Source organism: Lepus europaeus, chromosome 11 (assembly GCF_033115175.1).
Source record: "Lepus europaeus isolate LE1 chromosome 11, mLepTim1.pri, whole genome shotgun sequence".
Classification (NCBI taxonomy): domain Eukaryota; kingdom Metazoa; phylum Chordata; class Mammalia; order Lagomorpha; family Leporidae; genus Lepus; species Lepus europaeus.
In genome coordinates, this window is record NC_084837.1 from 70,252,488 (window position 1) to 70,279,146 (window position 26,659).

Here is a 26,659-nt window from a genome sequence, read left to right on the forward strand (position 1 = left end):
AACGAACACAAACTGCCTTGTCTACCCAGCATATACAATAGTTCCCAGGGCCCATCCTCAGGACACAGGGGCCAGGTTGCTGTGTTCGGCTGGAGAGAGACAGACCTCTCCATGCAGAGTTCAGGCCACACTTGCTTGAGTGCAAGCACCCTGCGCAACCCCTGAACAAGAATGTGTGTTCACGGCACATGGGTTATTCTGTCTACCCTGCGTCTGCCTGGTGTCTTGTGGTTGACCCTCAGACGCACTTTCTTTCTGGGCAGATCCTGCAGTGGTTTCCACACAAGTCATTGGACTAGCTGAGGCAGTCTGGGCTTTTCTTCTGTCTGATCTTTGTGCCAACAGCCTACAATCCTTTTTCTCTCTCATTTATTTCTTAATCCTTGCTAAAATCTAGCTTGCTCCACACTCCAAAAAAATAGTAAAAGCCATATATTCTTGAGTAGACTTTTTTCTTAAGGATTCTGTAATTTTTTGAGACCCCATGTTAAAATAAACAGGATAAAGATTTTATCTGTTTCTCTTGTTGCCAATTTTCGAATGCCATGGAGTCTGCCAGTGGCCTCGTAAGACAGATTACAAGCTTGCCATTCAAATTTCCCCTCTATTGTATTTCTGTGGGCCTCTTCTGTCTCTGATTTAAGCCTCTCGTGTACTCTTCTCATCTAGGTCCACAGCCTTTTGGACAATGCTGGGACAATATTTATCTACCAAATAATGTGAATGCATCTGCAATCCCTTAAGTTCAGATCAGCTTAGCACTGGCTTTTAAAGAAGACAATGCTCAAGTGTGTAGGTCACCCTGTCTCTAAGAAATTACATCTCACTGGTGACAATCACATACATTTACACCGCCTCACCCCTGCCCCACCTGACCTGGCCCTTGCTTAGTTTTTGCTTATTTAACAGTATACTCTCTTGACAGTGATAACCTTTCTATTTTCTACTATTCCAAAATCCCCATTACACTGTTTTTTTTATGCTAATTATTTTAAATAACAGTTATGTTTAGAAGATTCTCAACTTGGTTAAATATTCAACCTTCCCAAATTTATAATTCAGTAAGTGGGCCATTAATAGAAAAATAAGCAGGTTGAAATGCCATGTTCCAGATGTTTTTCTGCTCAACATTGCCATTTATATGCAATGTACTAAAATACACCAATAGAGAACCAATTCTATGTCGGAATCAAATTTAAAGACTTCAGAACTAGTTCACTAATGAAAATTAAAACATCTATACATATTCAACTCAAATGCAGCAATTTTGTTAAAACAAGCAAATAAAATTAACTCTTATGAATGTCTGCCAATTTTTTTACAGTGATATAAACTTCCATACCTTACTTTGTATTTAATTTTAACAGAGAGTTTGCTTATTTTTATCTGGCTTTACTGGGTTAATTATCCAGTTTATTTTGTGCCAAATTTATGGATAAAGTCCCTGAGGGTAGGTAGTATAACATTTCTGTCCCAGAAACTTAGTACATAAAAGTCATTTAGTAAAAGACATGTTGGATGTCTTAATAAATTAAAGAACTGGTAAACCTGAAAGGAAATTTTCACGAGGGGGCCTTTATAGCAGAGCTTCTCCAACTTTCATGTGCATACAGATCACTGGGGTGGGACAGGGCTCCCGAAAATAAATGCTGCTTCTGATTCCGTGGGTGGGGCCCAAGAGTCCACATCTCCAGAAGGCTCCCAGGACCGTGCTGCTGCCGGCCACACCAGTGAGCAGTACAGACTTACACGGAGCTTCCTGAGCCTTGAAGACCCTTCCATTAAGACATTAACTGCATACAATTTCACTGGAAACGTTCCTCAGTTTCTGAATCCCAAACAACAACCTCATTCTCTGACTCAGATGAACAATCCTTGGGCCATTACAAAGAAATGAAAAAGTAATGAAAATGAGAGATTCCTGTAGGCACGGCAGCATCTTTTAAAACAATCTGAACGTTTGTCAGATTTCATGGCAGCATCCTTCAGAGCGATGGTATTGGGAAGGAAGTGCAAAAAGCAATTGGACCATCTTAGCCTCTTCTGGCAAGAGTTATTTAAGATCCACCGAACTCTTTCGAAGCCAGTCCCTCAGTCAGCACACACGCCTCCTGTTCCACATGAGGACCGTACCTCGGCACTCTGTCCGGGTGAGTGTGCTCTGATAGCCAGCGCGGCACTGGCAGGTGTACGAGCCCTGGTTATTAATACATTCTCCACCAGCACAGGGGTTTTTCTCACATTCATCAACATCTGCAAAACACAGGGTATTTTAGAGAAAAATCAGTTAGCAAAAGTTCATAATTCTAAGACTTTATTGGTTTCTTTTACATGAACAAAGCATTTTCCTTTTAAGAAACAGACAGCATAATGAAAGGATCTTTTTCTTTCTTTCTACTACAATACACTAGCCATTGGAAGACTGGTCGAGAAATTAAAGTGTATTATTTTCATGTGTCTTTTTTTTTTTTTTAAAGAAAAATTCCAAACTCGTAGCTACTCAACACGCCAAGCTAATAAACATTTTCTCTTCTGAGAGTCTGGCCTCGGAACATCAAACAGACTAACATTTCAGAAGTGGCTTCTGGATAAGATTCTGAGTATCTCTTGAAGTCTGATTTCTTTCAATAAAAAGGCCTAATTGTATCTAAGCATCCCTTGCTGAGCTCCACTAAGGATGTTAGAACAAAACATGAAGCTACTATTGTTTAACAGGCAGTTCTCACCTACTGTACAGTCTGCCTTATTCTCAAATGTCCTCAACACAAAGGTTCCGGCTAGTTTCATAGGTGCTTGGAATTATGAGTATACTCAGAAGTAAACTGGCTTAGCTTCCCTTACTTGTGAAGCTGAGGGACCTAAGGCTTAGGGAAGATAACCCATATGTCCACATGCTTCCTGGTGCCAGAAGCAGCTCTGACATCACATTCCTCAGCCCTGAGATAAATACTCCCTCTTCTGCCCAGCTTTGATGACCTGTGGAAGGACACTGTCTATCACCAGGAAAGACATGGCTTGAGAACACAGGAGCCACTCATTCCTTCGGATGCGAAGCCAGGAGCTAGGTGCTTATCCTGGTCTCCCATGGGGTGCAGGGCCCAAGCACTTGGGCCATCCTCCACTGCACTCCCGGGCCACAGCAGAGAGCTGGCCTGGAAGAGGGGCAACCGGGACAGAATCCGGTGCCCCGACTGGGACTAGAACCTGGTGTGCCAGCACCGCAAGGCGGAGGATTAGCCTATTGAGCCGTGGTGCAGGCCTCTCATGTTACTTTTCTTCCCTTCATTAGCTTAAATGCCATCTCAACAATTTAAATGTTTTCCCTTCAGTTTTTTTAAAAATGCATGCACTTAAAAATATTTTTATATTTATTTATTTGAAAGGCAGAGGAGAGAGAGAGAGATCTTCCATCCATTGTTTCAATACTTAAATGGCTGCAACAGCCAGGTCAGAGCCTGGAGGAAGCCAGGAGCCTGAAACTTTATCCTGGCCTTCCACATGGATGGCTGGGTCCCAGTTCTGAAGCCATCTTCCATCGCCTTCTCAGGTGCATTAGGAAGATGCTGGATTGGAAGTAGACCAGCTGGGACTAGAACCAGCACTTCCACGGGATGCTGGCAAGAGGCAGTTTAACATGCTGCACCCCAATGTCAGCTACTAAAATTTTTATTTATTTGACAGTCATAGAGACACAGACATATATATTTATAGATTGATAGACAGGTTCATGCTCCAAATGCCCACAACAGTTCATGCTGGGCCAAATCAAAGCTGAGAGCTAGGGACTCAAAGCAGGTCATCCACATGGGTGGGAGAGAACCAAACATCTGAACCAACATCTGTTGCCTTTCAGAGTCTGTATAGGCAGGTATCAAACTCAGGCAGTCTAATATGAGATGCAGGTATTTAACCAGTATCTTAAATGCTAGGCCAGGACGGTGCTGTGGCTCACTAGGCTAATCCTCTGCCTGTGGTGCCGGCACCCTGGGTTCTAGTCCCGGTTGGGGCGCCGGTTCTGTCCCGGTTGCTTCTCTTCCAGGCCAGCTCTCTGCTGTGGCCCGGGAGGGCAGTGGAGGATGGCCCAAGTGCTTGGGCCCTGTACCTGCATGGGAGACCAGGAGGAGGCACCTGGCTCCTAGCTTCACATCCGCGCAGAGCGCTGGCTATAGCGGCTATTTGGGGGGTGAACCAACGGAAAAGGAAGACCTATCTCTCTGTCTCTCTCTCTCACTGTGTAATTCTGCCTGTCCAAAAAAAAAAAAAAAAAAAAAAATGCTAGGGCAAATACTCGTCCTTTTCTTGAGTTTTTAATGACTACCTAGAGTTAGTAAGTTACCCACTTAATTTACTAAAATGTGAACAATCTGAGAGATCATAAATTTGCATTGTGTTAGGCCACTAAGTTTGAGCTAATTTGTTGTAGCACCAATAGAAAGCCAATGCAGTCATGGAACAGAATGGCAATGGACTCTTGGGGCCAACGCAGTCATCAATTACGTACCGATACACTCCCCTCGGAGATCCAGCTGGAATCCTTTGTTGCACTCACACCTGTAGCTCCCAGGAGTTGGAATGCAGCGTCCGTTTTGACACAGATAGCGGACCAACTGGCAGTAATCAGTGACATTGACCGGCAGCACCCCTAGAAGAATGACCATAAACTTAACATTAACATTTTTCATGACAATGGCACATTTCATCAGTAAATAATCTGGCAGTGATGGGGAAGATGTAGAATCCTAAGGGAAGGAGAACACTCTTTAGGCAAAGGTCACTCCAAGAGCAGACCAACAGAACATATTTCCACTCCTGCCAACAGTGATCACATTTATGCTGTAGCTCACAAGAGGAGATATTGCAAACCAGCTAGTCTGCTTCTCCCTGTTTACCACCTCACTCCTAGCCTCCAGCTTGGGAAAATAAAAAAGGCACTGGATTACTAGCATTTAACTTATTCACAAAGCTGTTTTGCATTCTGTACTTGTATAACCTGAAGAATAATTTTATACCTCCTATATTATAAACTAGTCCTGTGAATCATATTTAAATCTCTCCCCTGTCTAAATACTGAGGGAGTTTGTGGACTCAAAAGGCTTCCATAGCCTTGGCAGCTCATGTCAAGAGCCTTGGGTGGTTACTGATGTCTTAAATAAGAGTGGTATTTGTTAAATCAGCAACAGGAGGCACTGTGCACTTACTTCCTATGTAGGACCTCCGTCCTTAATGAGTTGTACTATGAGAATTAACTGTGACACTTGTTTTCAAACAGTACTTTATACTTTGTGAGTGTGGGTGGATGTAAACTGTTGAAATCCATACTTATATAGAGTTGGTCTTCTGTATATAAAGTTAATTAAAAACGAATCTTTTTTTTTTCATTTATTAAACTTTTATTTAATGAATATAAATTTCCAAAGTACAGCTTATGGGTTACAATGGCTTCCCCCCTCCCATAACTTCCCTCCCACCCGCAACCCTCCCCTTTCCCGCTCCCTCTCCCCTTCCATTCACATCAAGATTCATTTTCAATTCTCTTTATATACAGAAGATCAGTAAAAACAAATCTTAATAAAGAATGGGATGGGAGAAGGAGTAGGAGATGGGATGGGAGTGGGTGTGGGAAGGTGGGTGTGGGGGGAAGAACCACTACATTCCTAAAGCTGTACCTTTATGAAATTTGTTTTCATTAAATAAAAGCGTGTTGGGTTTTTTTTTTAAAAAAAAACCCAACTCTCCCCTAACTCTCCTATATTTGACTTGAAAACATCAATAAAAAGAGGACATTTATCTCTGGAGAATAGGAAAGCCTTCCATTTTTCTCTATGCAATAGAAAAATTAAGAAACTTATACATAACACCACATAAATTAAAAATTCAATCAAATAATTGATAAATGTATTTAATTACTAAAGCAACATAAACAAACAAAAATCCTTAACCTGACCAATGTATGAAAACTAGCAGATGACTTCTGGATTCTTACGTGGTGGTTCCCGTGATGGCGACGGATATGGATATTCTGCTGGTGGTCGAGGGACTGGAATTGCAGGTCCCGGAGGAAAGCCGGGAGGAACAGGGTGAACTGGAGGAACGGGGCCAAGGGGTGGTGGAGGGTATTCTGGTCTCCCAGGAATGACCATAGGGACAGAGCACAGTTTGTTGAAATCCTCTGGAAAAACACAACACAACACAATCGCTGAGCTGTATCCTATGTGATAGGCCCACAGAAGTCACTCTTTTTCAATAGTCTTTAAATAAATTTGATCTTCAAACCACATACCTCTATCGGAAAAAAAGAAAAAAAAAAACAACTGACTTTATCCCCATTTTTAATACCTATAACAATAACCAAACTGGAATGATCATTCAAAAGCAACACAAACCCTCCAAATTGTATACCACATGCTTCTCTCAAAACCTGGGAAGTCTCCACTTCTAACAAAATTCATTCCATTAAACATAAGATGCCACTTTCTCCATCAAGTCCCACTTGGGTATCCCATGGGGCCCCCATGGAGTGTACAAAAAAAGCTTGGATTTTATTTTGTATCCAACAGGAGGCCACTAGAGGTCTTTGGCAGGGGTGGGGTGATCAGATGAACAGTCTCAGGAGCTCATTCTTACTGATACATGGAAAATGTACTGCAGGAAAGTTTCTGCAGAAGACCAGGGAAGGATAACCATGGCTGGACTAGAGGCGTAGTGATGGAACTGGCAAGAGTGGTCAGATAGGAAGCATTTTTTTAGACAAACAGATAGTTTGTGGTGAAGGAGTAAATGTTAGAGCTGAGAGAATACAACATCAAGAATGAATTTTAGTTTTCCTGTTTGAATAACGGGATGAATGTTACTATCCTTTTGTGGGATGGGAAAACCTGTGGTGGGGGTAGGTTTGGTGTGTAGAAGCCAGGTGCCATTTTGAACATATGAGTTTTGAGATAACAGATATCCAAGTGGTGATATCACAGAGCAGGTATGTAACTGAGTTTGAAGCCTAGAGGCAAAGTTACGGCTGAATAGAAGCTTTGGAGTCATCAGAAGAAAAGCAGTATTTAAAATCATGGGATGGATGAGTTTATCTCAAAAAATATGGATGGTAAATAGAAGGGAATATGGAGCCAGGGCTCTGAGGAATACCTATTTGCAAAAGACAACAAATAGATGGAGAAGCAGCCCACGGGGGAGGAGGCTACCAGTGAGGAGCAGATCTGGTGTTAATGCTCCATAATGATGCTCTGACTTGGCACATATTAACTTAACCTTCTATTTCCTTAGGAATACACATTTTTTAAAAGATTTATTTATTTATTTGAAAAAAAGTGACAAGAGAGAGGGAGAAACAGAGAAGACAAAGCTCTTCTATCCACTGCTTCACTCCTCAAATGCACTCAACAGCCAGGCTAGATCAGGCATAAGCCAGGAGTCAGGTACTCATATGGGTGTCTCACATGGGTGGCAAGGGCCTAAGCACTTGGGCCATCATCTATTCTGTCTCAAGCACATCAGCATGAAGTTGGATCTGAAGCAGAGGAGCCAGGACGACAGCCAGCTCTCTGATACAGGATGTGGGTGTTCCACGCGGAGACTTAACCCACTGTACCCTACATATTTTTAGGTTGACCAATATTTTCCACAATGTTGGGTCTTTATTAGAGTAAGTCATCTGTAGACTTGTGACACATTTTCTCTGGGTTTCTGAAAAGATGTGTTAAAACAGTATCTATTTTTCTGGGGGATGTATTTATTTAACTCATGTTATATATTTTACTTAACTCATGTTTCTACAAATAGCCAGATTTTGTCACAGTTCCTTTTTGAAAAATAAGCTAATCATGTGATTTTTAAATTTCCTTTTTTATCTCTTGCCAGAATATTGATAATCTTATTATTATAAGTACATACAATTATTCTCCCACAGATAGTTTCTACACTAGTGTCAGTCATCAATAAAAATGAAGCTAATATTTCTTTTTTTTTTTGGACTAAAATTCAACTTTTTCTAAGATACAGTAATATGTCTTACCAAAACACATTCAGAGGCCAACCTTGTAGGACATTCTGCCCATCTCTTCGTGGCTAAATACATTGAGCTAGGATATACCCTGTTGATACTTGCTAATCCATTTCTAAAATGTCTCCAACCACATTTGACATTGACAATTCAGTTCAAATTTGTGTTTTCAGAGTAATATATTAATGAATTTTATGTATTATTTATCTGGAATTTCAACCTAAAGAGATTCGTAGTACTTGACTGAATTTGGAAAGCATTTATACATTTTTAATGCTCCCCTGACTCAGGATGCTACACTCCCTTTTGTCAAACCACGGTGATTCTTCCTTGACATGCCACATACACCATTCCCTGAGTACTTTCTTCCACAACTTTCTGCCAGTAAGACTGCAGCTTTTAAAGGCGAGGATCACATCTAATGCATGGCTAATTCTTGCTCTCATCCTCGCCCTGCAAGCTGTACGTAAGACGATTTCATTAACAATGTGTTGGATTTAATTGAATCACAACTATATCAAGGTACTTTCTTTGCTTCCAAGTACTTGTAAGCACCAATTCAATCTTTATTTTTAAATTATTTTAGGATTTGTATAAAATAAGTTACACAGCTGATTAGAATTTCTGCTAGTCAGGTGGATATATTACTTTCAGAATGCCATTAAATTAGTCTTAACTTCTCCAGGAAAGTGTTTCACACTGGATCTTATACTCCTGCCTGCTTCCTACAGATTAATCCTTCCCATAAGCCCCTTTATACTCAGGATCAGAAAGCAAAGGCTAATTTTGTTTAGCTGATGTTCTTCTTGCCCACCAACATTTAGCTCAGTGATGCTGCTAATTTTGTTAAGAAGGAAAAGCTGACCAATCTAAAATCTTTCATCACCACTCTCCATCAGTTAAGAACCCAGAGCCCTGCTCCCAGAACACTTGAGCTAGCAAAAATCTACCTGCAAATTAGTTTTCTCTTAGTCTGTTTTGGCCTGGGCCTATATCAGGGTTGTGCATCTCTCAGTAACACACATGGGAGATCAGCTCTCTGCAAAGCTACACACAGGAACTAGATCTTCTGCTCCATCTGACTCCAGGAAAATCTTCCTGCACGTGTCCTCTCTCCATTATTCAAGTTCTCAACACAAGAAGGAAGCCACATCAGTGTTGCTGATTCCTGAACTAACACACGCATTTAAAATGCAATTCTCTGGTACTCAAGTCATGGGTCTTAGTATTTAGTCAGTTTCTTTCTCAGCAGTGATCTAGGAAATACTGAATTAAAGAGGGTGGGTTCTATTTTTAGGCCATTTTAGACAATGAGCAACTCAAATAAGATATGTAACTTGTATATGTCAAAATATATGTAAAGATTTTATTGCTTCTTTAATCCACACATATAATTTTTAGTAATAAACAGAAATTTTATAGCAACATCTGTGGGCTGGTTTATAACCCATAATGACGGAAATTCACATTCTGTGAATAGCACATTTTAAACTATTAATATTAACTCTGCATTTATCCAACCTTACATTTATAGTCTCTGCTAAATCCCCTGATTTAAACACACTTTACAGTTAACAGATTCAGGGGATTGATGAGCCCAGTGTTTAGCTCAAATTGGTGGGAAAGATGGCACTGAAAGTTGTTCACTCCATCTGAATGTTTCCTTTAGCAAAATTTTGCTAAATACTATTGAAGTGTAGAAAAGCATGGGGAGAGGTTGGTGTCATGGCATAGTGGGTTAAGCCATGGCCTGCAATGCCGGCATCCTGTATAGGTGCTGGTTCGGGTCCCAGCTGCTCCACTTCTGATCCAGCTCACTGCTAATGCTCCTGGGAAGGCAGTGGAAGAAGGTCCAAGTTCTTAGGCCCCTACCATCCATGTGGGAGACCTAGCGGAAGCTCCTGGCTCCTGGCCTCACCCTGGCCCAGCCCCAACTATTAAGGCCATTTGGGAAGTGAACCAGCAGAGGGAAGACCTCTCTCTCTCTCTCTCTCTGCCCCCCCCCCCAAGTAAATAAAATAAATCTTTAAAGAAAGAAAAGAACAGAAAAGCAAGAAAAGCTTATATGGAACTACAATGATGAATGAGAACTTCTAATGGGATTTATTAAGGAGTGCAAAAACAACACAAGCACACACATAAGCACAAGGAAGGATTCAAAGGGGATTTGTGCTACAGCAATAGTAGAAACCAGACCCATGGGAGCAGAAGGAGGAAGGAGCCTCCCCAGCTGTGGTTATCTCGGGATGGTCATGGATTAGGTCAAGCTTGAGTGAGTCTTTAACAGCAGGCAAGGATAGTGGGAGTGCAGAATGGGGAACAAGGACCTGAACTGGCAGAAGTTTTAGGGAAAAAAACAGATTGAATTTGGGAATGTTCAGACTGGATGCAAGAAGAACTTAATCAAATAATATAACTAGTAAACAAAAGCTATTACAAAGAACAAGAATTAGAAGTTGAACTGGGGGGGAGGGGCTGGTGCTGTGGCATAGTGGGTAAAGCCACCACCTGCAGTGCCAGCATCCCAGATGGACCACAGTTCAAGTCCCAGCTGCTTCCCTTCCGATCCAGCTCTCTGCTATGGCCTGGGAAAGCAGTGGAAGATGGCCCAAATCCTTGGACCCCTGCACCTGTCCAGGAGACCCGGAAGAAGCTCCTGACTCCTGGCTTTGGGTCGGCGCAGCTCCGGCCATTGCAGCCAATTGGGGAGTGAACCAGCAGATGGAAGACCTCTCTCTCTCCATGCCTCTGCCTCTGTGTAACTCTAACTTTCAAGTAAAATAAACAAATATTTAAAAAAAAATGTTAAGTACAGAAGAAACAACTCACCTGAAAAGCTCTGGGAGAGCTGAGTTATCCTATTGCTTAGAACAATACCTGGGAGCCACTGAGGACTCAAATGAGAGTGAGAACACCTGCTTCCTAAAAAGCTGTTCACTGCTATTCAATGTAATAAGCAGGAGGAAGCAGGTCTCTGTGTAGACCACTATGTCTTCCCCATTTTCTCTGCCACCTATTCCATTTTCTGGAATCCCATTCATTGACTCAGATTTCCCTTAGAACAGCATCGTGCACATTGCTTCTGGCTTGTGAGGGTTGTCTGGGATCCTCTGCAGACAGCTGGAAGGACTCTTACCAGTTGCTCGGATGGGACACATCTCAGGGGCAACAGTGACCCCTGGAGACCAGCATCGGCCGACGTCACAGCAGCACTGCATTTTGGTTATAGACTGTGGCAGCTGGTTAGAACAGCGCCCGTTTGCCAGAGCCGTGTAACAGTATCCTGGGCGAACGTCTGAGAGAACAAAGAAACACACACGTCATTGAGATCAGACTTGTGTCAACACCCCCCGCCTCAGCACCTCCACACTTCACATGTGGCCTATGGCAGGATTCACTCACACTTCTGCCCCTGGAAGGGAAGTTGCGTGGGAACAAGGCTCAGTCAGAAATGCCTTGTCTCACACCTTTTGCCCCTGCAAGCTGGTGCACTTGGCCAAAGTCCTACATTCCATACCCAAGGTGGCAATGAATGATTAAAACCATATGTGCCATAGAAAAAGAGAGACTAAGAAAATCACTGGCGGTGACAGTTAATTATTTATAGAGACACGTCTCTACTGAAGACAGACTGCGTTGTCCTCGGTTTTCAAACGACTTAGTTTGAGCCACTTTAGGCAAATGTTTATATAAATGTATTTTAACACAACATTAACCCTGTGCTATAATCTTCATTCTGAAAAATCTCTTTCTTATTTTTCAGTCTGAAGCTGTGAGCCAGACTTGTGAGTTTTTTTTTTTTTTTTTTTTTTTTTTAAGGAATGAGCCACTTTGCAGTCGGATCCAATGCTTATTAATCAAGATTTCCTTTTGATCTGGGGCTCTAATAAATTTTATAAGGCATTCATTATTTACAAGTTAAAAATCTGCATAATTTCTGGTTCTTAGTCCTATAGGATACAAAAGTTCTAGAAGGATATTTTTTGGCAGAAAGGTATCATCTCAAGCAACACGGCAAGACACACTTCTATATATCACTTTTATTAGGTTACATCATGCCTGACTGTCATGACAACATCTGACACACTGTAGTACAACTCTGGGCTACCCAAAGAAGCTTGTGACACAGGAAAAACTCTAATTTCCCATATGTCTTTGAGCTACTACTCTGCAAATAAGGAGGCAGGTTAAAGGTGCAAAACACCTTTATTTACCTGACATAGATTGACAGTATAACACTCTTCAGGCAAAACATATCTTTAGGCAGTTCATATGAAAACAAAGCAATGAAAATATTATTTAGATATGTTTGCCATTTAAAGGGATAAAAGCAGTAAACCCTTTTATAAAACAAAGAACATTTTACAGTCAAAAAATTAATGATGTTTCCTTTAAGTCTGAATGTAAAACAATTTTGCTCACAGAGGATCATACCTATAATTGTTATCATTTACATCACCCTTAAGAAAACAAGGCCTCCAATCTTGAAAGTTTTGATAAATTAATACAGTGGAATAAAATAAAAATAAGGTTAGTTTAGAATCATGAAAATTCTTAACATTGAATGAAGAAGACTAAAACAAACCTAGACAAACCATAAAAGAAAATTATGGGTCAGCATTAAAGGATACAAGATTATTTCTGAAAAGTACTTAAAACCACTACCAAGTATAAATGTGCTTTCCAGAAATTTTTTGTGGTTCCAATTCCTGCACCTCTGGTCAAACTCATGGTCTCAGCAAAGAAGCAGAATAAGTTTTCTTCCAGCCCAGTGCAGGATAAATGATTGGAGAAGGGGGTTCAGACAAGCGTGCGCTGTGAAGCCCCGGGTGGCACTACCACTGCAAAGAGGGTGGAGGAATAGAGCTTCCAACACTATGATTTGTAATGCTCCCCAGCCATAGTGCTCACATACTGGGGATGTAGTACATATTTTGGGCATGGAAACCAAAGGCTGTTAAGAATAGGAAGAGACATTCAAATCTGGCTTATATCCCAGCTTCAAATAAATTTGGTGGTCAAAACCCAGTGTAAACACTTGACCAAATTACGAAATCTGTACATATAATTTTCAGCATGACCTATGTTTTAGAGCAAAACTGGAACCTGCTGCTGCCAATGGCAAACTCTTAATGGGCTAATGCCTATTATTTTGTAAATTAATTACAAGACCATATTACGGCGCATTTGATAGACTAATATGTTAAACCATTAGGTCAGAGACGAGACTCTTGGCCAAAATTGTGGATGTTGGAACTGAAAAAAATTAAAAATTGCATTTGGACTACTGGTTGTCTCTGGTTTACAAATAGCACCTGCATATGTAACAATCACTTTGCTCAATTCTCTTCTTGCTAAAGGAGAATTTTTGTGGAAAATATACACAATAATTTATCCAACTTATAGTTTAAAGAAAACATGGATTCTTTAAAAAAAAAAAAAAAAGAAGGAAAGGAAAAGCCATGAACATCAGACCATTGGGAAGACTGAACCCTGGTGCCTTCCAGCCTGAAGTTTCCCAGCTCATTCTGCAGCAGTGCCACACGGGGGGAAAGCAGCCACTTGGGGTCTGGTTCACTTTGCACAGAGGGAAAGGGGTGACTTTGGAATAAGCTGAAGATCCACGGGCGCCAACAAAGGAGAATGTGAGGATCTGCAGTACATCACGGGAATAGAAGGCGACACAGATATCTTAATCTATTTTAAATCTGCCCACGGCAAGACATCTGGCAGAAAAGGAGCAGGAGAGCTTCCTCTTTTCTCCCCCTTTGTCTCAGGAACCAGAAATCACATTATATCAAAACAAAGATATTATGGATTAATTAGGCACTTAGAGGTCACTCTAGACTTTCCACTGGTCTCTCCTAAGAAATCATTAACATCATTGTGTCCAATCAGGAGCAAGCAGTTGTAAAACCCAGACTCAGGACAGGACACCTTTATGACCCCTTGAAGTTGAAGCAACGGAGCACACTCCAACGAAAGGACAGCCCTACACAAGGTAAAATGCCAAAGGGAGCTCACAGAACAATGAAATACCTTAAGAACTTACAGGACAGAGGAAGTGCTGGGGCTGTGGAGGTCAGAGAGTGTCAGAATGTGATGACAAAGACTGTAGTTGGAATTTCACGGTTGGTGAGAAAGCTGCATGGAAGATACCATATGCCACTATCCACATCTGGGGCTTTCTGATAGTTAGATTCACTGGATTGGTTTTTAAGTTGTGAACTGTTTGTGTATTCGTGCCACTAGGGATAATATTGAGGGTCTCTGTGGTTGGAGGGAAATGTGAGTGCTGGAAGATGAAAATGTCACTTGGATCATTTTACACAGCAAGTTGCCAATTATGGGCACAATAACATTCCAAGGGAGGAGAAGCAGTGCCTACTTAGGGGTATGGCAAGAGAAAATTTAATGCACCAATGTTCATGGGCAGAATTTAGACTCTGGGCTCAGAAAGGCTCAGCTTGGAATCCCAGATTCTCACTTACTACCCATCTGGACCAAATTATTTATCATACCTCTCTAATTCTCAGTCTTCCCATCTACAGTGCTGTTGTGAACTTTAAGTCAGATCACTGGCATTAGATACATTTCAGGCCTACGAGGTGATCCTTGAATCTGAACTCCCTACTCCATCCTTTTCCCTTTTTGTAATATGTTAGATAGACTTGACAACAAGAAAGAATTTATAAAATGTAAACCATCAGATACATAATTATATTTTAATACTTCTAATGTAGTTTTTTGGGTTCTCTTTGAGGGTTTAAAAGACTATCTAGTCAGGAAAAGCCTCTCTGCCATGTGCTAAGGAGGAAGAAAAGGGCGCTATATAAATTGCACCTGCTGTTCTTTCACTGCAGCTTCTGTGTCTATGACAGATCCTGGAAAAACAAGCAACCCAGACAACCCTGTTGTTTCTAGAGATAAGCCCAGATACACTTCTCTCACCGGCTGTACTTCTGTGAGAGACTTCCTTCAGCATTTATTATAAATAAGTAAAAAGAAATTTGGAATTTTAAGTGTAATTCAACTTTGGTCTGAAATTTGTGGTGAAAATGTGAAGCTGGGAGTTTTTGAAAATATGGACCAGAAACAGCATCATAATATAGCATTCATCTTTTCCCAAGGCTGTGTACCACAGGCTTCCAAGCTTCGCTGAGATAATCATGAATTGTTTGATCTGACATTCAATAAATATCCACGGAGTGCCTACTATGTGCAAGAAAACATCCATGTAGTACACACCAGAGAGAGAAGGATAGCAGCTACTAATCTCAAACAAAGGTTTACAACTTAGTTAGGAAATGTAACAAAACAGACAGAATTTCCCTACGAGGTCATATATGAAAGACATATCCCCAGGTAGGAGGGAAATTGCTTTCAGTAAGGTGATCTGGGGTATCTTCAAAGACACAGACCCTGAGCAGAAGCATGAAGGGGATTTGAACAAAAGGAGAGTACTCTCAGTGGAGCAACATGTATGCTTAAAAGCCTGAAGAAACCCGAGTGAATGGCCCACTCCGTGTGAGAAGCTGGGACTGTGTCCATGGTTGAGGAAGGCTGGGAGGGAGTTAGAGTGAAGCCCATTAACTACTGGGTTATGGATTGCAAGGTGGAACTCAAGTGTTAGTCTACCATTCTGGACTTTGAAGGAAGTCTTAACAATAGTTAATTCCAGCAGTTGTCATATCTTTTCTTAAATAACGAAATCCCATATTTAACTGATAGCTTACAGGGAAGCCCAATACCAGCAACAGGTGAGAGTGGAATTGCCATGTCTGGACTGAGTGGGAGGAAGCGAGGGAGAGAAGGTGGGAACTGCTTCCACTCAGCCCTCCCCCTTTCTAACTGTCCCCTTCCCTAGCCCCAGCAGTCCCAAAGGGCTTTACAGTATGTGAAGGATTCACTGGACACAGATAGTAAAAGACTAATTTCCATGTCTAGATGGAAAACTACCAGAGGATTTTCAGCAGCAGTGTTACTCAGTCAAGGCAATATTTTAGGCAGATAAATCTGACAAGATGGATTGTAGGGAAGCCAGGAAGCACAGAGACCAATTAAGAGATTATTGCAAAACTTCAGACCCCAATTAACATAGGCCCTGGATACCCCTGAAAGTGGGGTTAAAGATGAAGCTATCAGGGATGGCCTAGGTCTGACACTGCACAACTGCAAGGTTAACTTACAGACTGAGGTTATTTGTAGGGTCTCATGGAAGACCTGTGGAAGGCAAAAACACCACCACCAACAACAACAACCAAGAAAGACAATAGGGTGCCCTTGCTCTTTAAGAGGGTGCTCAACTGTGTTACCCATTTCCATAAGTGTAGGATTTACCTAAAGTGATTTACCTCTGTGTCTCCCTTAACAAACTTGTCTAGAAAGATGCCCAGCACAGAAGTGATACACAGAAATCACGCATGCTGTTTGTAATCAAACTCACCTACGCATCTGGTACCATCGGGAGAGGTGTAAAAACCAGGGGGACATTTGCAGAAGTAACTGCTGACTGTGTTTGTACATTCACCCCCATCGCAGATACCAGGAATTGTGCTGCACTCATCGATATCTGGAACACGAGGAAGAGTGTCAGTGATTATAAAACATGGTACAAAACTGCTCATCAGGACAAAGATTTGGAGGTGACATTAGTCCAAGCATGCCCCCCAAAACCAGCCAGAATAAAAGCTGCACAGAGGATAGTCAGCTCAAACAGTACTTCTCTCAACACAGACTGAACAAGGGGATTACCAAATTTTCAAGAGCCGAGCAAAAGAAATCACTTGAGAATCTAAAACTGTGTACCTCAAACCTAAGTAACTTCAACCTGGTAATATTCTGAATGTAATTTATTTTTTTAAATTGTCTTTTTCCTGTTTTCTCCATGCTTTGCATTGAGTTTACACTCCCCTGCTGATTATTGTATATTCTGTATAATTTCCTGCAATTCTTTTCAATCTGATTTTCTACAAAGATCCCGAAGTCTTACTGAGAATACCTAAGGTCTGAGTGCTAGCTAAAAGCTGGCAAAGTTGGGTAGAGAGTACCACTTGGTTTTTCAGTGGCACCCAAATGACCACCACAATGGTTTTCTGTGGGGTTGGTGAATGAATTAAGATGGACACTAAGTGCTCCACTAAGATTCCCTCTTCAGGAAAGACTTGCTGGCCCAGATGCCAGAAGTGCATCAGCAGACTGCCTTTGGCTCAGCCCTTCTAGGATTGCCTGAAAAGGCTTTAGAAGGCTGCCTCACCTACATCCACACCCCTCGTAGGCATCACACACTGGATGATCAACTGTGGAGGAGGAATGTCTGCTCTTCTTCACCCAGTGGGGGACAACTCTGAAGCCTCCTCCAATGCCCCAGTTTCTTCTGCAGTCATCTAAGGCTGTCACTGCATTGCACCATAGCTCACTTTTGTCATCTGCACACTTGTGTCTCTTTCTCTTCTATGGGTGTACATCCCAAGAACATCCCTAATAAACATCCGGAATGCAATGGAGTCCATACTTGGGGTTAGCTCTTTTAAAGACACATCTAACCAAGTCCTTCAAGGTAAGTCTTGCAAGAATCCAAATCACACACTGACAATTGTCAATAAATGTGGCATCAGGAGGGGAAAGAAGAAATTCGAACTTTCTGTGTAGCCCTGAATGAACTCAGGGCCCAGGGAATCTGCATGGCCTTTTCTCTAAGATCATCAGGGCTTTCTACACTGACCTAGAAGAGGCGCTTTGGCCTAAGCCTCCTAGGAGAACTGGATGGTCAAGCTGATACTGTTGAAAGTCAGAAAGGCTTGTGACCTCAAAATAAGAACACTTCTTCTCCTAAGTACCGCTCTTCATTTATAAAACAAGATAGAGTTCTAGGGGAACCGGATTCAACTATCAGAAGACTCAAGTTCACCCTGTTCATCAAAAACGCAGCAGTGACACTGTTTGTATGTAGCTTAACCTTTTTATATGCAAAGTCACCATTCTTCCATGCTAGGCATCAGGCAAAGCCAAACAATATTTCACTGCTTATGTTAGAATCAATGCTAACATAAACAGCACTGTCATTGCAAATTTGTATAATGGTAAAGGTGCATATTCTATACTGACAGATACAAATTTCACTGGAGTCAGTGAATATTAGGCAGAAAATTCAGCAAGGGCAGCACCCAAATTCCTAGAAATAGAAGAATATCTCAAGGAATATTAAGGAATATTAAGACTGTTTTTTAAACATGAATCCTTCTGTATTTCTCCAGCCACACTTCTACTTAACACACATATAGACAAACAGACATACACACATACACACACACACACATACACATACATATACACACACCACGCACAGGAATAACAAAAAAAAAAAAAACAAGTAAATCCATGTATACTGGATTCAAACCTCATTTCCACATATAGAAAGATAGTAATTATAGTACAAAGGTATTTAAAAGAATGTACCTGTCTCCAAGAATCCCTCAAAGTTAATGTCTCAGTCATATAATGCTCATCAAAGACGGTATAAGGATACAATATTTAAAATTTTTATTTTAAAATTTGTTTTGTCAATATGTTATTATAAATGACTGCTCCTCTGGCCACTTAATGTTAATCATTATCCAAAGAGGTGACATGACAATACATATCAGTAAGTTTTTTAAAAAGCAAAATTAACTTTAGCAGGATGGAGAAAATATCTTTCACATGGCAGCTCGGTTAAATTTGGACGCTTCTTCAACAAGAACAATTAACAAAAGTAATAATAATGAGAGTTCACATGTGTTGAGAGCCAGGCAATGCATGTAACCAACACAATACAGGTAAGTTCATGGGCTCTGATTTCCATCTCTGTGGTACCCTGGCATAACTCCCACATTACCCTGAGGCCTTTGGAAAGCTGGCATGAGTGAAAACGGAAAGGAGAATAGAGAGGCTCATCACAAAGTGTCAGAGATCACAGTGGCAGAGAAAGCCCCCACTCACAGGCCTCCCTCCAAAGGTCAACAGGGCAGGCATGTGTCACAGTGCACTCTTCCTGAATTTTCACACAGATAAGGATAAAACAGACAAGGTCAAACTGTGACATCTGAAAAAGTGCCTGGATGACTGAATGCCTCCAATGCCTCCCTCCTGGCGACACATCCTTTCATTCAAGCGACTTGTGCCTTTCTGCTTTCTGCTCTCCCCGTTCTCAGTCCTGTTGCTTCCCGATGCTAAAAGCAAGACTTCTGATCTAATTACCAGTATCTGATAGTGGAGGAATAAAGTATTTGAATTGGAATCACACTCTGAAACTCATTCATATTAATTTATCATTTTTATGGGCTCTTAACAATCTGTTTATCTCCTCTTGATAGAATTTCAGGAATTTCAAATAAGAAAGAGCTTGAGAACAGTGGCTTTTTTAGAGTTTCTGTAATTCTGTAACGAATCAAATGGCAGCTATACAAGCAGATCAGTTAGGGAAGTTTGCTGGGGAGTGCAGCCTGGCTGCAAAGAACTATTTCTGCGCTCTAGACCCCACTGGAGCTGCTGGGAAGATGCTATCCCCTGATAGCTGCAGTGGCCTCACAGCTTCCTGCTGTGACCCTAAGAAGAAACACAAAGGGCAGGTCCCTCCTCTCCGTGTCAGCTGTCCTGTCGTTTGTTCTTTTCTTGCTTTCTACTCCCCCGTCTCATCTGTGCTTCTTGGGTATTATTCCCTCTCTAGACCATTGCCCTCTCCTGGGTCTCTGGCAGAAGGAGGGGAAGGAGCATGAAGGGCAGATGGTATGGAGCTTGTCTCGGGGCAGGCACCACCGAGACACTCAGCTATCCAGAAGCTCCATCCAAGGTCGTGCACTTGAAAGGGCAAGCTAGTTAACCAGATTTTGCCTGTCTAGATTGCTAACCAAGTGAGCAAAAGAAGCAGGCTAAATGTGTGGCAGTTGTATAAAAGTAACGTGAACTAATGATTAAGAATGCCCCTGAGCTGGTGAGGTTAGCTCTGTCTCTGCTATACAAATTCAACCCAGCATAAAATGTGTGTCTAAAGTCAACAAGCTGGTTCTTCTAGTCATGTGCAGGAAAACACCAGCTGTACTACCAAGTAGTCACTCTGTCTTTGCCAGCTCTTCTGGTTTCTTATTCCTGCAGTACTGGTTGTCTGATCACAACTTGAAAATAATAAGTATAAAGATGGAGTCTGGATTGGGGACTGGAAAGAACCTCTAGGTGTCTACTCTCGTGTTCAACTGCCTCATTCGACAGTTGAAGTAACTCAGAGAGGGTAATTACCTTGGCTAAGAGCATGAAGAGGATTAGGGACTTTATCAGTATGGTCTACCCTACTCCCAGGGGTCAGGACTCTGTTGCCTGAACCACTGAGCTTTTGTTCCACTCGTTGTATCCAATTACCACCAGCAGCAAGAGTCGAGGGTCTGCAACCAGCTGCAGAGGATGGAGCCCCACCTGTGGCAGTGGGTTACGTAGCCCACTAGGAGTTCTCACTGGTGCCTGAGAGGATAAGAGCTGCCAATAGCAAGCAGCCACCTGATTAATATGCCATTATTTCGGAAAGGGGAAGTCTTGAGTTTTTCAGCTGGCATAGTAGGGAGTGCACGCACTCACAAGCTGCATTTTTTAATAGGTCCTTTGCATCATGCAGGGCTATTATAATTGCTAAAGGCTGGACTGACGATAATCTAAATCCCAAAATATTAGTGGTTAATTAGGAATCCAAGGGACTTCTTCCAGAAATAAAACTTAATCCCTTAATTACACTTTTTATTTCTTAATTTCCTTCCACAGTAACCTATGCAAATATGAGCTGGGTTTCCAAAGGGAAAAGGTTCATGTGTTCTTTCAGTGCGTATACTCTAGAGTCATTGGAAAAATCAACAAAGAAGGTGGGCATGAACTCTCGTTTCCCTTTTTCTCAAATCACAGCTATAAATCTCCCATCTTTTTCTTCTTAAATGTATGAAAGTTTAATAACTGCTACATAATCACTTCATCTGGTTAATGTGCATTTAAAATGTATTAAAATTGTATGTATTTATTAAAAAATTTGATCCACAATATTTTTTCAAGTTTTGGGGAAAATGAGATTTTAGGGAGGAAAACAGAATTCTGCAAAATGGAAGTTCTCATGAAAAGCAATCAGAATAAAATAATTATTGCATCTGAGGTAGTGACGGTTAGCATCTTGAGAATTTGCTAATGCCAATTTGATTGAAATGGTTTTTTTTTTTTTAATAAATACTGTAAAAAGCCCTGTTAAAAACAAGTCCAAATACTTGGACTTCCTCTCCAAGCCAAAAGGAAGCTACATTTAAAAATCTACTTAAAGTAATGACACAGATGCCAAAACTATTTTCACAAGGACAAAGAACTCCACTGTTACACCTAACTATCTGCCTAAAGCACATACAGCACCTCTTGTCCTCTCAGTACAGTAGTATGCGCCAGATATTCTGGGTTCTCTGTATTAACCTTCGAGAGACTCTTCTATGCCCAGAGCTAGGTACTGATATTGGAAAGTGGAAGGGAGTTGAAGAAGGGCCTCAGCTCACTGAGGTGTGCAGAGGACTTGCTGATCACTTTACTACCAAAGCAAGACAGGTCAACAATACTCAAACTAGCTTCCAGGCCAGAGTACAAGCAATACAGAAAAAAAGATAGCACCTACATTTAATGTCACAGTAGATACCAAAGGTAAAAAAAAAAAAAATTCTTTTTTTTTTTTAATTTTATTTTATTTCTTGACAGGCAGAGTGGACAGTGAGAGAGAAACAGAGAGAAAGGTCTTCCTTTTGCCGTTGGTTCACCCTCCAATGGCCGCCGCGGTAGGCACGCTGCGGCCGGGGCACCGTGCTGATCCGATGGCAGGAGCCAGGTGCTTCTCCTGGTCTCCCATGCGGGTGCAGGGCCCAAGCACTTGGGCCATCCTCCACTGCACTCCCTGGCCACAGCAGAGAGCTAGCCTGGAAGAGGGGCAACCGGGACAGGATCGGTGCCCTGACCGGGACTAGAACCCGGTGTGCCAGCGCCGCAAGGCGGAGGATTAGCCTAGTGAGCCGCGGCGCCGGCCCATAAAAAAAGAATTCTAGCGAAAAGCATTGTTTTTACTTTGCTACTGATCCCAATATGTTGCTGGGAAAAAAAAAAAAAAAAACTGTGTGGAAAAAGATCAAATAATTCTTGAACCAAATTATTTGGTTTATTAGCTATACCACTATGATAGGTTCATTGGTATTAATATAATGATTTTTTTCTTTCAATCTGAGCATCAGTCTTGAACTCTCTGACCAGTGTACACCCATAGACCATTCTTGACTGTTAACCAACTGGTCTGAGTGAAAAGCAAGATATAAAATCAATTCCAATTCAGTCTGGAAGCTATCATAATTCCAAAAAGCAAAACACAAACCAGACAAGTCATATGGATTGTATTGCCCTTAATCTTGAAGCTGACTACTTGTTTTGATGCCGAATACTTTAAACCAAGAAAACCTAAAGACTTAAGATACAATTCATTGTTGATGTGGATTTTGCATAGGATAAATCACAATAGCCTATTAAATTAATGTTATAAAAAGGCATGCATGATAATACCTGAAAATCTATACTATAATATTTTAAATAGTCCCAAATATCAGAAAATTTAGCTGCTAATGCAAAGGTAATGGCTTTTATCTGGAAAAAAGACAAATATAATACAGCTCAATAAGCACTAGAATGTGAGTCAAAAGAGGTACAATTTAGCACTACTGAATGACCTCACAGGGCACTTAACATATCCAAGACACAGTTCCTTAATTTCTAATGTGAAATTAGCATAATTCTTTTCTCCTTTCAGTATCAACATTTTCTGCTTCAAACTTAGATCTATAATACAACTTCTAAAATATCTTGGCACATAGAGGATCAATGTAATTGTTCTTTGAAACTTAAACTCCATAAAGCACACAGTATTTTCTGTAGCTACCTCAATTAACTCTTTATAATAAGTTCAAGGATGCAATGTCAATTATAAATTTTATGATGACTAATAATCTATTAATTCAAATCTATAACTCTGACCCATAAAGATATTTCCATCAGAATTAGATTATTCAGTTTTGAGGTAAGCAGATATTCAATGTCTGACGTGTAATTTATGAACTGCACCTTAAATTTAAAGCTCTCACTTGTCTGATATACTGTGGCAACCAATTGAGGTTAAAGGTCCAAGCCTAGACAAATAACTTAGAATGAACTATCCCTCATCTGTAGGGTCTAGGAATATAAATAAACAGCAACTGTTTTCAACAAAAATGCATGCATCTAAATCAAACTTCAGATCACCCCAGGTAGAATGAGTTGAGAACACAGGACAAAGCTTTCTCTCCTGAGTGATGTAATTTTGAGAATGCAGTTACATTACTGTCAGACATTCTCATAGATAAATTACATGCATTCATCAAAGAAAAAGACAGTCTGCCACTTGCCTATTTACTTTCTGAACCTTTCCCATTGGTGAAGGAATTATTGTTGAACTTGGAAGCCAAGCCTCTTTTTGGCAAATAGCAGTAGTGGCAAATATGAACACATCCTTTGTACATACATTTTTAGAAGCTCAATCTGTAAACTAAATGCAAATATAAAAATATCATTCAAGTTACTTTTCTTTTTGACTAGCCTTAGAAAGACTTTCATTTAATAGGGATATATCATCCCCCAGGAAAGAAAACACTAAGCTTCCACTAGGAGCACAAAGGTAAGAGTTAATAGTTCACTCCTCCAACCCGATCAAAAGAATGAACTACATGTTTTAACCAGGAAAACATCAGAAGATATACCATTCTCAACGATATCTAAAAATAAAATTTAAAATCATCTCTAGGACTATGCAAAAAAAAAAAAGTGTCTTGAACATTTTCAACCAAATATTGGTTGAAAAATATTTCATGTTTTAATATTTAATTTGACTCAGATGGGCCTCTTATTTTGGGTCTATAAAAGTGGAAAAAGCTGCAGGGTTTTTCTGGTTCAATAGTACAAAGACATATTATTCTTGGTAAGAATATTATATTTACACATCCACCGGGATGACAAAGACAGAAGAACTTAGGAACATTTTACAAACAAGCTTGTCACTAATGCTGAAATTGGCCTACCCTCCCCCACTTCCCTTGACTGCAAAGCATGAGAGTTCTTACCTTCACATTTTTGTGACACTTCATTAAATTTGTGTCCAGCAGGGCATTTGCACTCAAAAGACCCAACAGTATTAATGCAATTTCCTCCTTGACAGAGCCCAGGGATGGCCTGGCATTCGTCCACATCTGTCAGATTTTTAGGAGAGAGAGAAAGATTCACATAAAATTCATTGCAGAAGAAAATATGATAGTTTATCCACAATTACATTACCATATTTACATCAATGAGTTATTTGTCTAGCACAATATTTGGAATACAAAGAGAGGAATTACATCTCACAATGACATTATGTAAATAAATGATGTTATTCAAACAATTTGGTCCATAATGTTCTATAAGAAGTACAAATATTCTTTAATTTCCCACCTCTCATATTTTCTCATCCAGAAGAGAATAGTTATACTAACTTCTGTGCATTTAACTACAAGCAGCAATGTGCAAGGCATTCATTATTCACTGCCTCATTTTTATCTCCAGATTGACATTAATAACTAGATAAATACTTAAAATCAAAATGCAATATATTTCCACAATGAAACTATCTTTAAAAGTTATGCTGAACAATTCAGTTAAAATAGAATTTACTTAAGGTCTCTCTGACCACACATGATAGTCAATGTTTTCATATCCACTAAGTGGAAAATGTTCACCCCATTCTGGAAAGTTGTCTTGCAATGCAAAAATTAAATAAATCAGAAACTTAGGCCAAGAAGTGACAGAGGTCCTCAGGCGAAGACACAGTCTCGGCTGCAGACTTACCTTGCCGCCAGAGGGAACCTTTCGAGGGTAACTCAGATCATGCCCTTCCCAGCTCAAGTTCATGCTGAGTCCTAGAAAGTCCTACATAACTCCCCTGCTCTCAGACCTTGCTCCTCCCTCTGCCGCCCTCTCCCACTTCACTGGCCTCCTCAGGTACATCGTGGGTGCAGCTGCCTCAGAGCTCTGTAGTGGAGGCCCCTCTGTCTGAAATAGTCTGGCTCTGGAGAGGTGCTTGGGTCATGCTGCCCATCCCTCAGGTCTGTGTTCCAATGCCATGTGAGCTGTGAGCCCCTCCCTGGACAGTCTAATAGCAAGACCTGGCCCCCCACTGTCACCACCCTTCTCACTCTGCTTGGTTTTTCCTATAGGACTAACCACCAATTGGCCTGATACGTGTCTGCGTCCTTTACTAAATCTCCTTCAATTTAAGCTTCCAGAGGGCAGGAACTGTATCCCTACTGCATCATTACTGTATCCCCAGCACCTAAGGACTAATGTGTGGTCTTCTGAGTAACCCTGAATATTATATTAAATTTCCATGAACAAAATTCATCATCCCATGCTCGCTTGCATGCAGTGATGAAGACTGTAAAAATACATGTTCATTCTCTTTACTCTTCATGGCACAGACAGGTCTCACTTAACAAAGAACCCCCAAGGAAAGAGTCTAACATTTCTTCTTGTATTTGGAGCATCCTTTTAGAAATCTACAAGCCCAGGGTACTCTTTAGCTTTGCTCTTCATGGAGTGAAGTGATAAAGCAATAGCTGTTTGTAAGATCTCAACCAGTGTCCTTTAGAAAACCTGACATACAGTAAAAGGTGTACTAAAATAGTAACCGTGTATTTTAGTGTAAAAGTGTCCTTATTGCTCTGTTCTTCTTTTTTTAAAAGATTTATTTATTTGAAAGGCAAAGTTGGAGGGGGGGAGAGAGAGAGAAAGAATCTTCCATCTACTGATTCACTTCCCAGATGGCCACCAACAGCCAGAGCTGGGCTAATCCAAAGCCAGGAGACATGAGCTTCTTCCTGGTCTTGGTGCAGGAGCCCAAGTACTTGGGCCATCTTCTGCTGCTTTTCCAGGTGCATTAGCAAGGAACTGGATCAGAAGTGGAGCAGCTGGGACTTGAACTGGTGCCCATATGGGATGCCAGAGCCACAGGCGGCAGCTTTACTCACTGCGCTGCAGCACTGGCCCCATCTTACTGTTCTAAATGGAATATGCTAACACACAGATGAATGGCTACAGTGAGATAGAATTAGATTATGTTCTATAGCCCTTTTCAGTTTTGTCTTAGAACAAAAGTTTTGTCTTGATTCACTGAATATGTTTATTAAAATGTTATTTAACTATAAGATTTTACAGGCAGGCAAAACTCAGTAGGCTTATGGATCGTGAGTTTTAGCCAACAGGAAATATACATGGGGCCATTCTCCACTGGCTGTGTCTTCCAATTCTGGAGAATAAGCTCCTTTATCAACCAATTTGCCCACAGTCCCTGCATCTGTCTCAGGACTGGAAGCAGCAGCAAGGAGAGAAAGTCCCATGATGATCCAAGTCTCTCCAGAAAAAAGCCCATCAAAAATCGAAAAAAAAAAAAAAATCTCAAAGTAGCAATATAATGCCATTTTGATTCCATGGGTTTTCAAAATTTTCTTATAAAATACTTCCTCCCAACACCCCGCCCCCAGCCCCCGGCCCTGGCCCAGA

The 26,659-nt window shown here is 41.0% G+C and overlaps 1 protein-coding gene across 1 annotated transcript in view; it reads right to left on the reverse strand.

Annotated features, from left to right (window-relative positions):
* Positions 1 to 26,659, reverse strand: part of FBN1 (fibrillin 1) — a 259,408-nt gene that overhangs the window by 103,420 nt on the left and 129,329 nt on the right. The window contains exons 7-12 of the mRNA XM_062205862.1: positions 24,190 to 24,315; positions 16,458 to 16,583; positions 11,148 to 11,306; positions 5,984 to 6,169; positions 4,502 to 4,642; positions 2,134 to 2,253 (exon numbers count right to left, since the gene is read on the reverse strand). Of these exons, the coding sequence (XP_062061846.1) occupies positions 2,134 to 2,253; positions 4,502 to 4,642; positions 5,984 to 6,169; positions 11,148 to 11,306; positions 16,458 to 16,583; positions 24,190 to 24,315 (858 nt within the window). The remainder of the gene's footprint in view (positions 1 to 2,133; positions 2,254 to 4,501; positions 4,643 to 5,983; positions 6,170 to 11,147; positions 11,307 to 16,457; positions 16,584 to 24,189; positions 24,316 to 26,659) is intronic.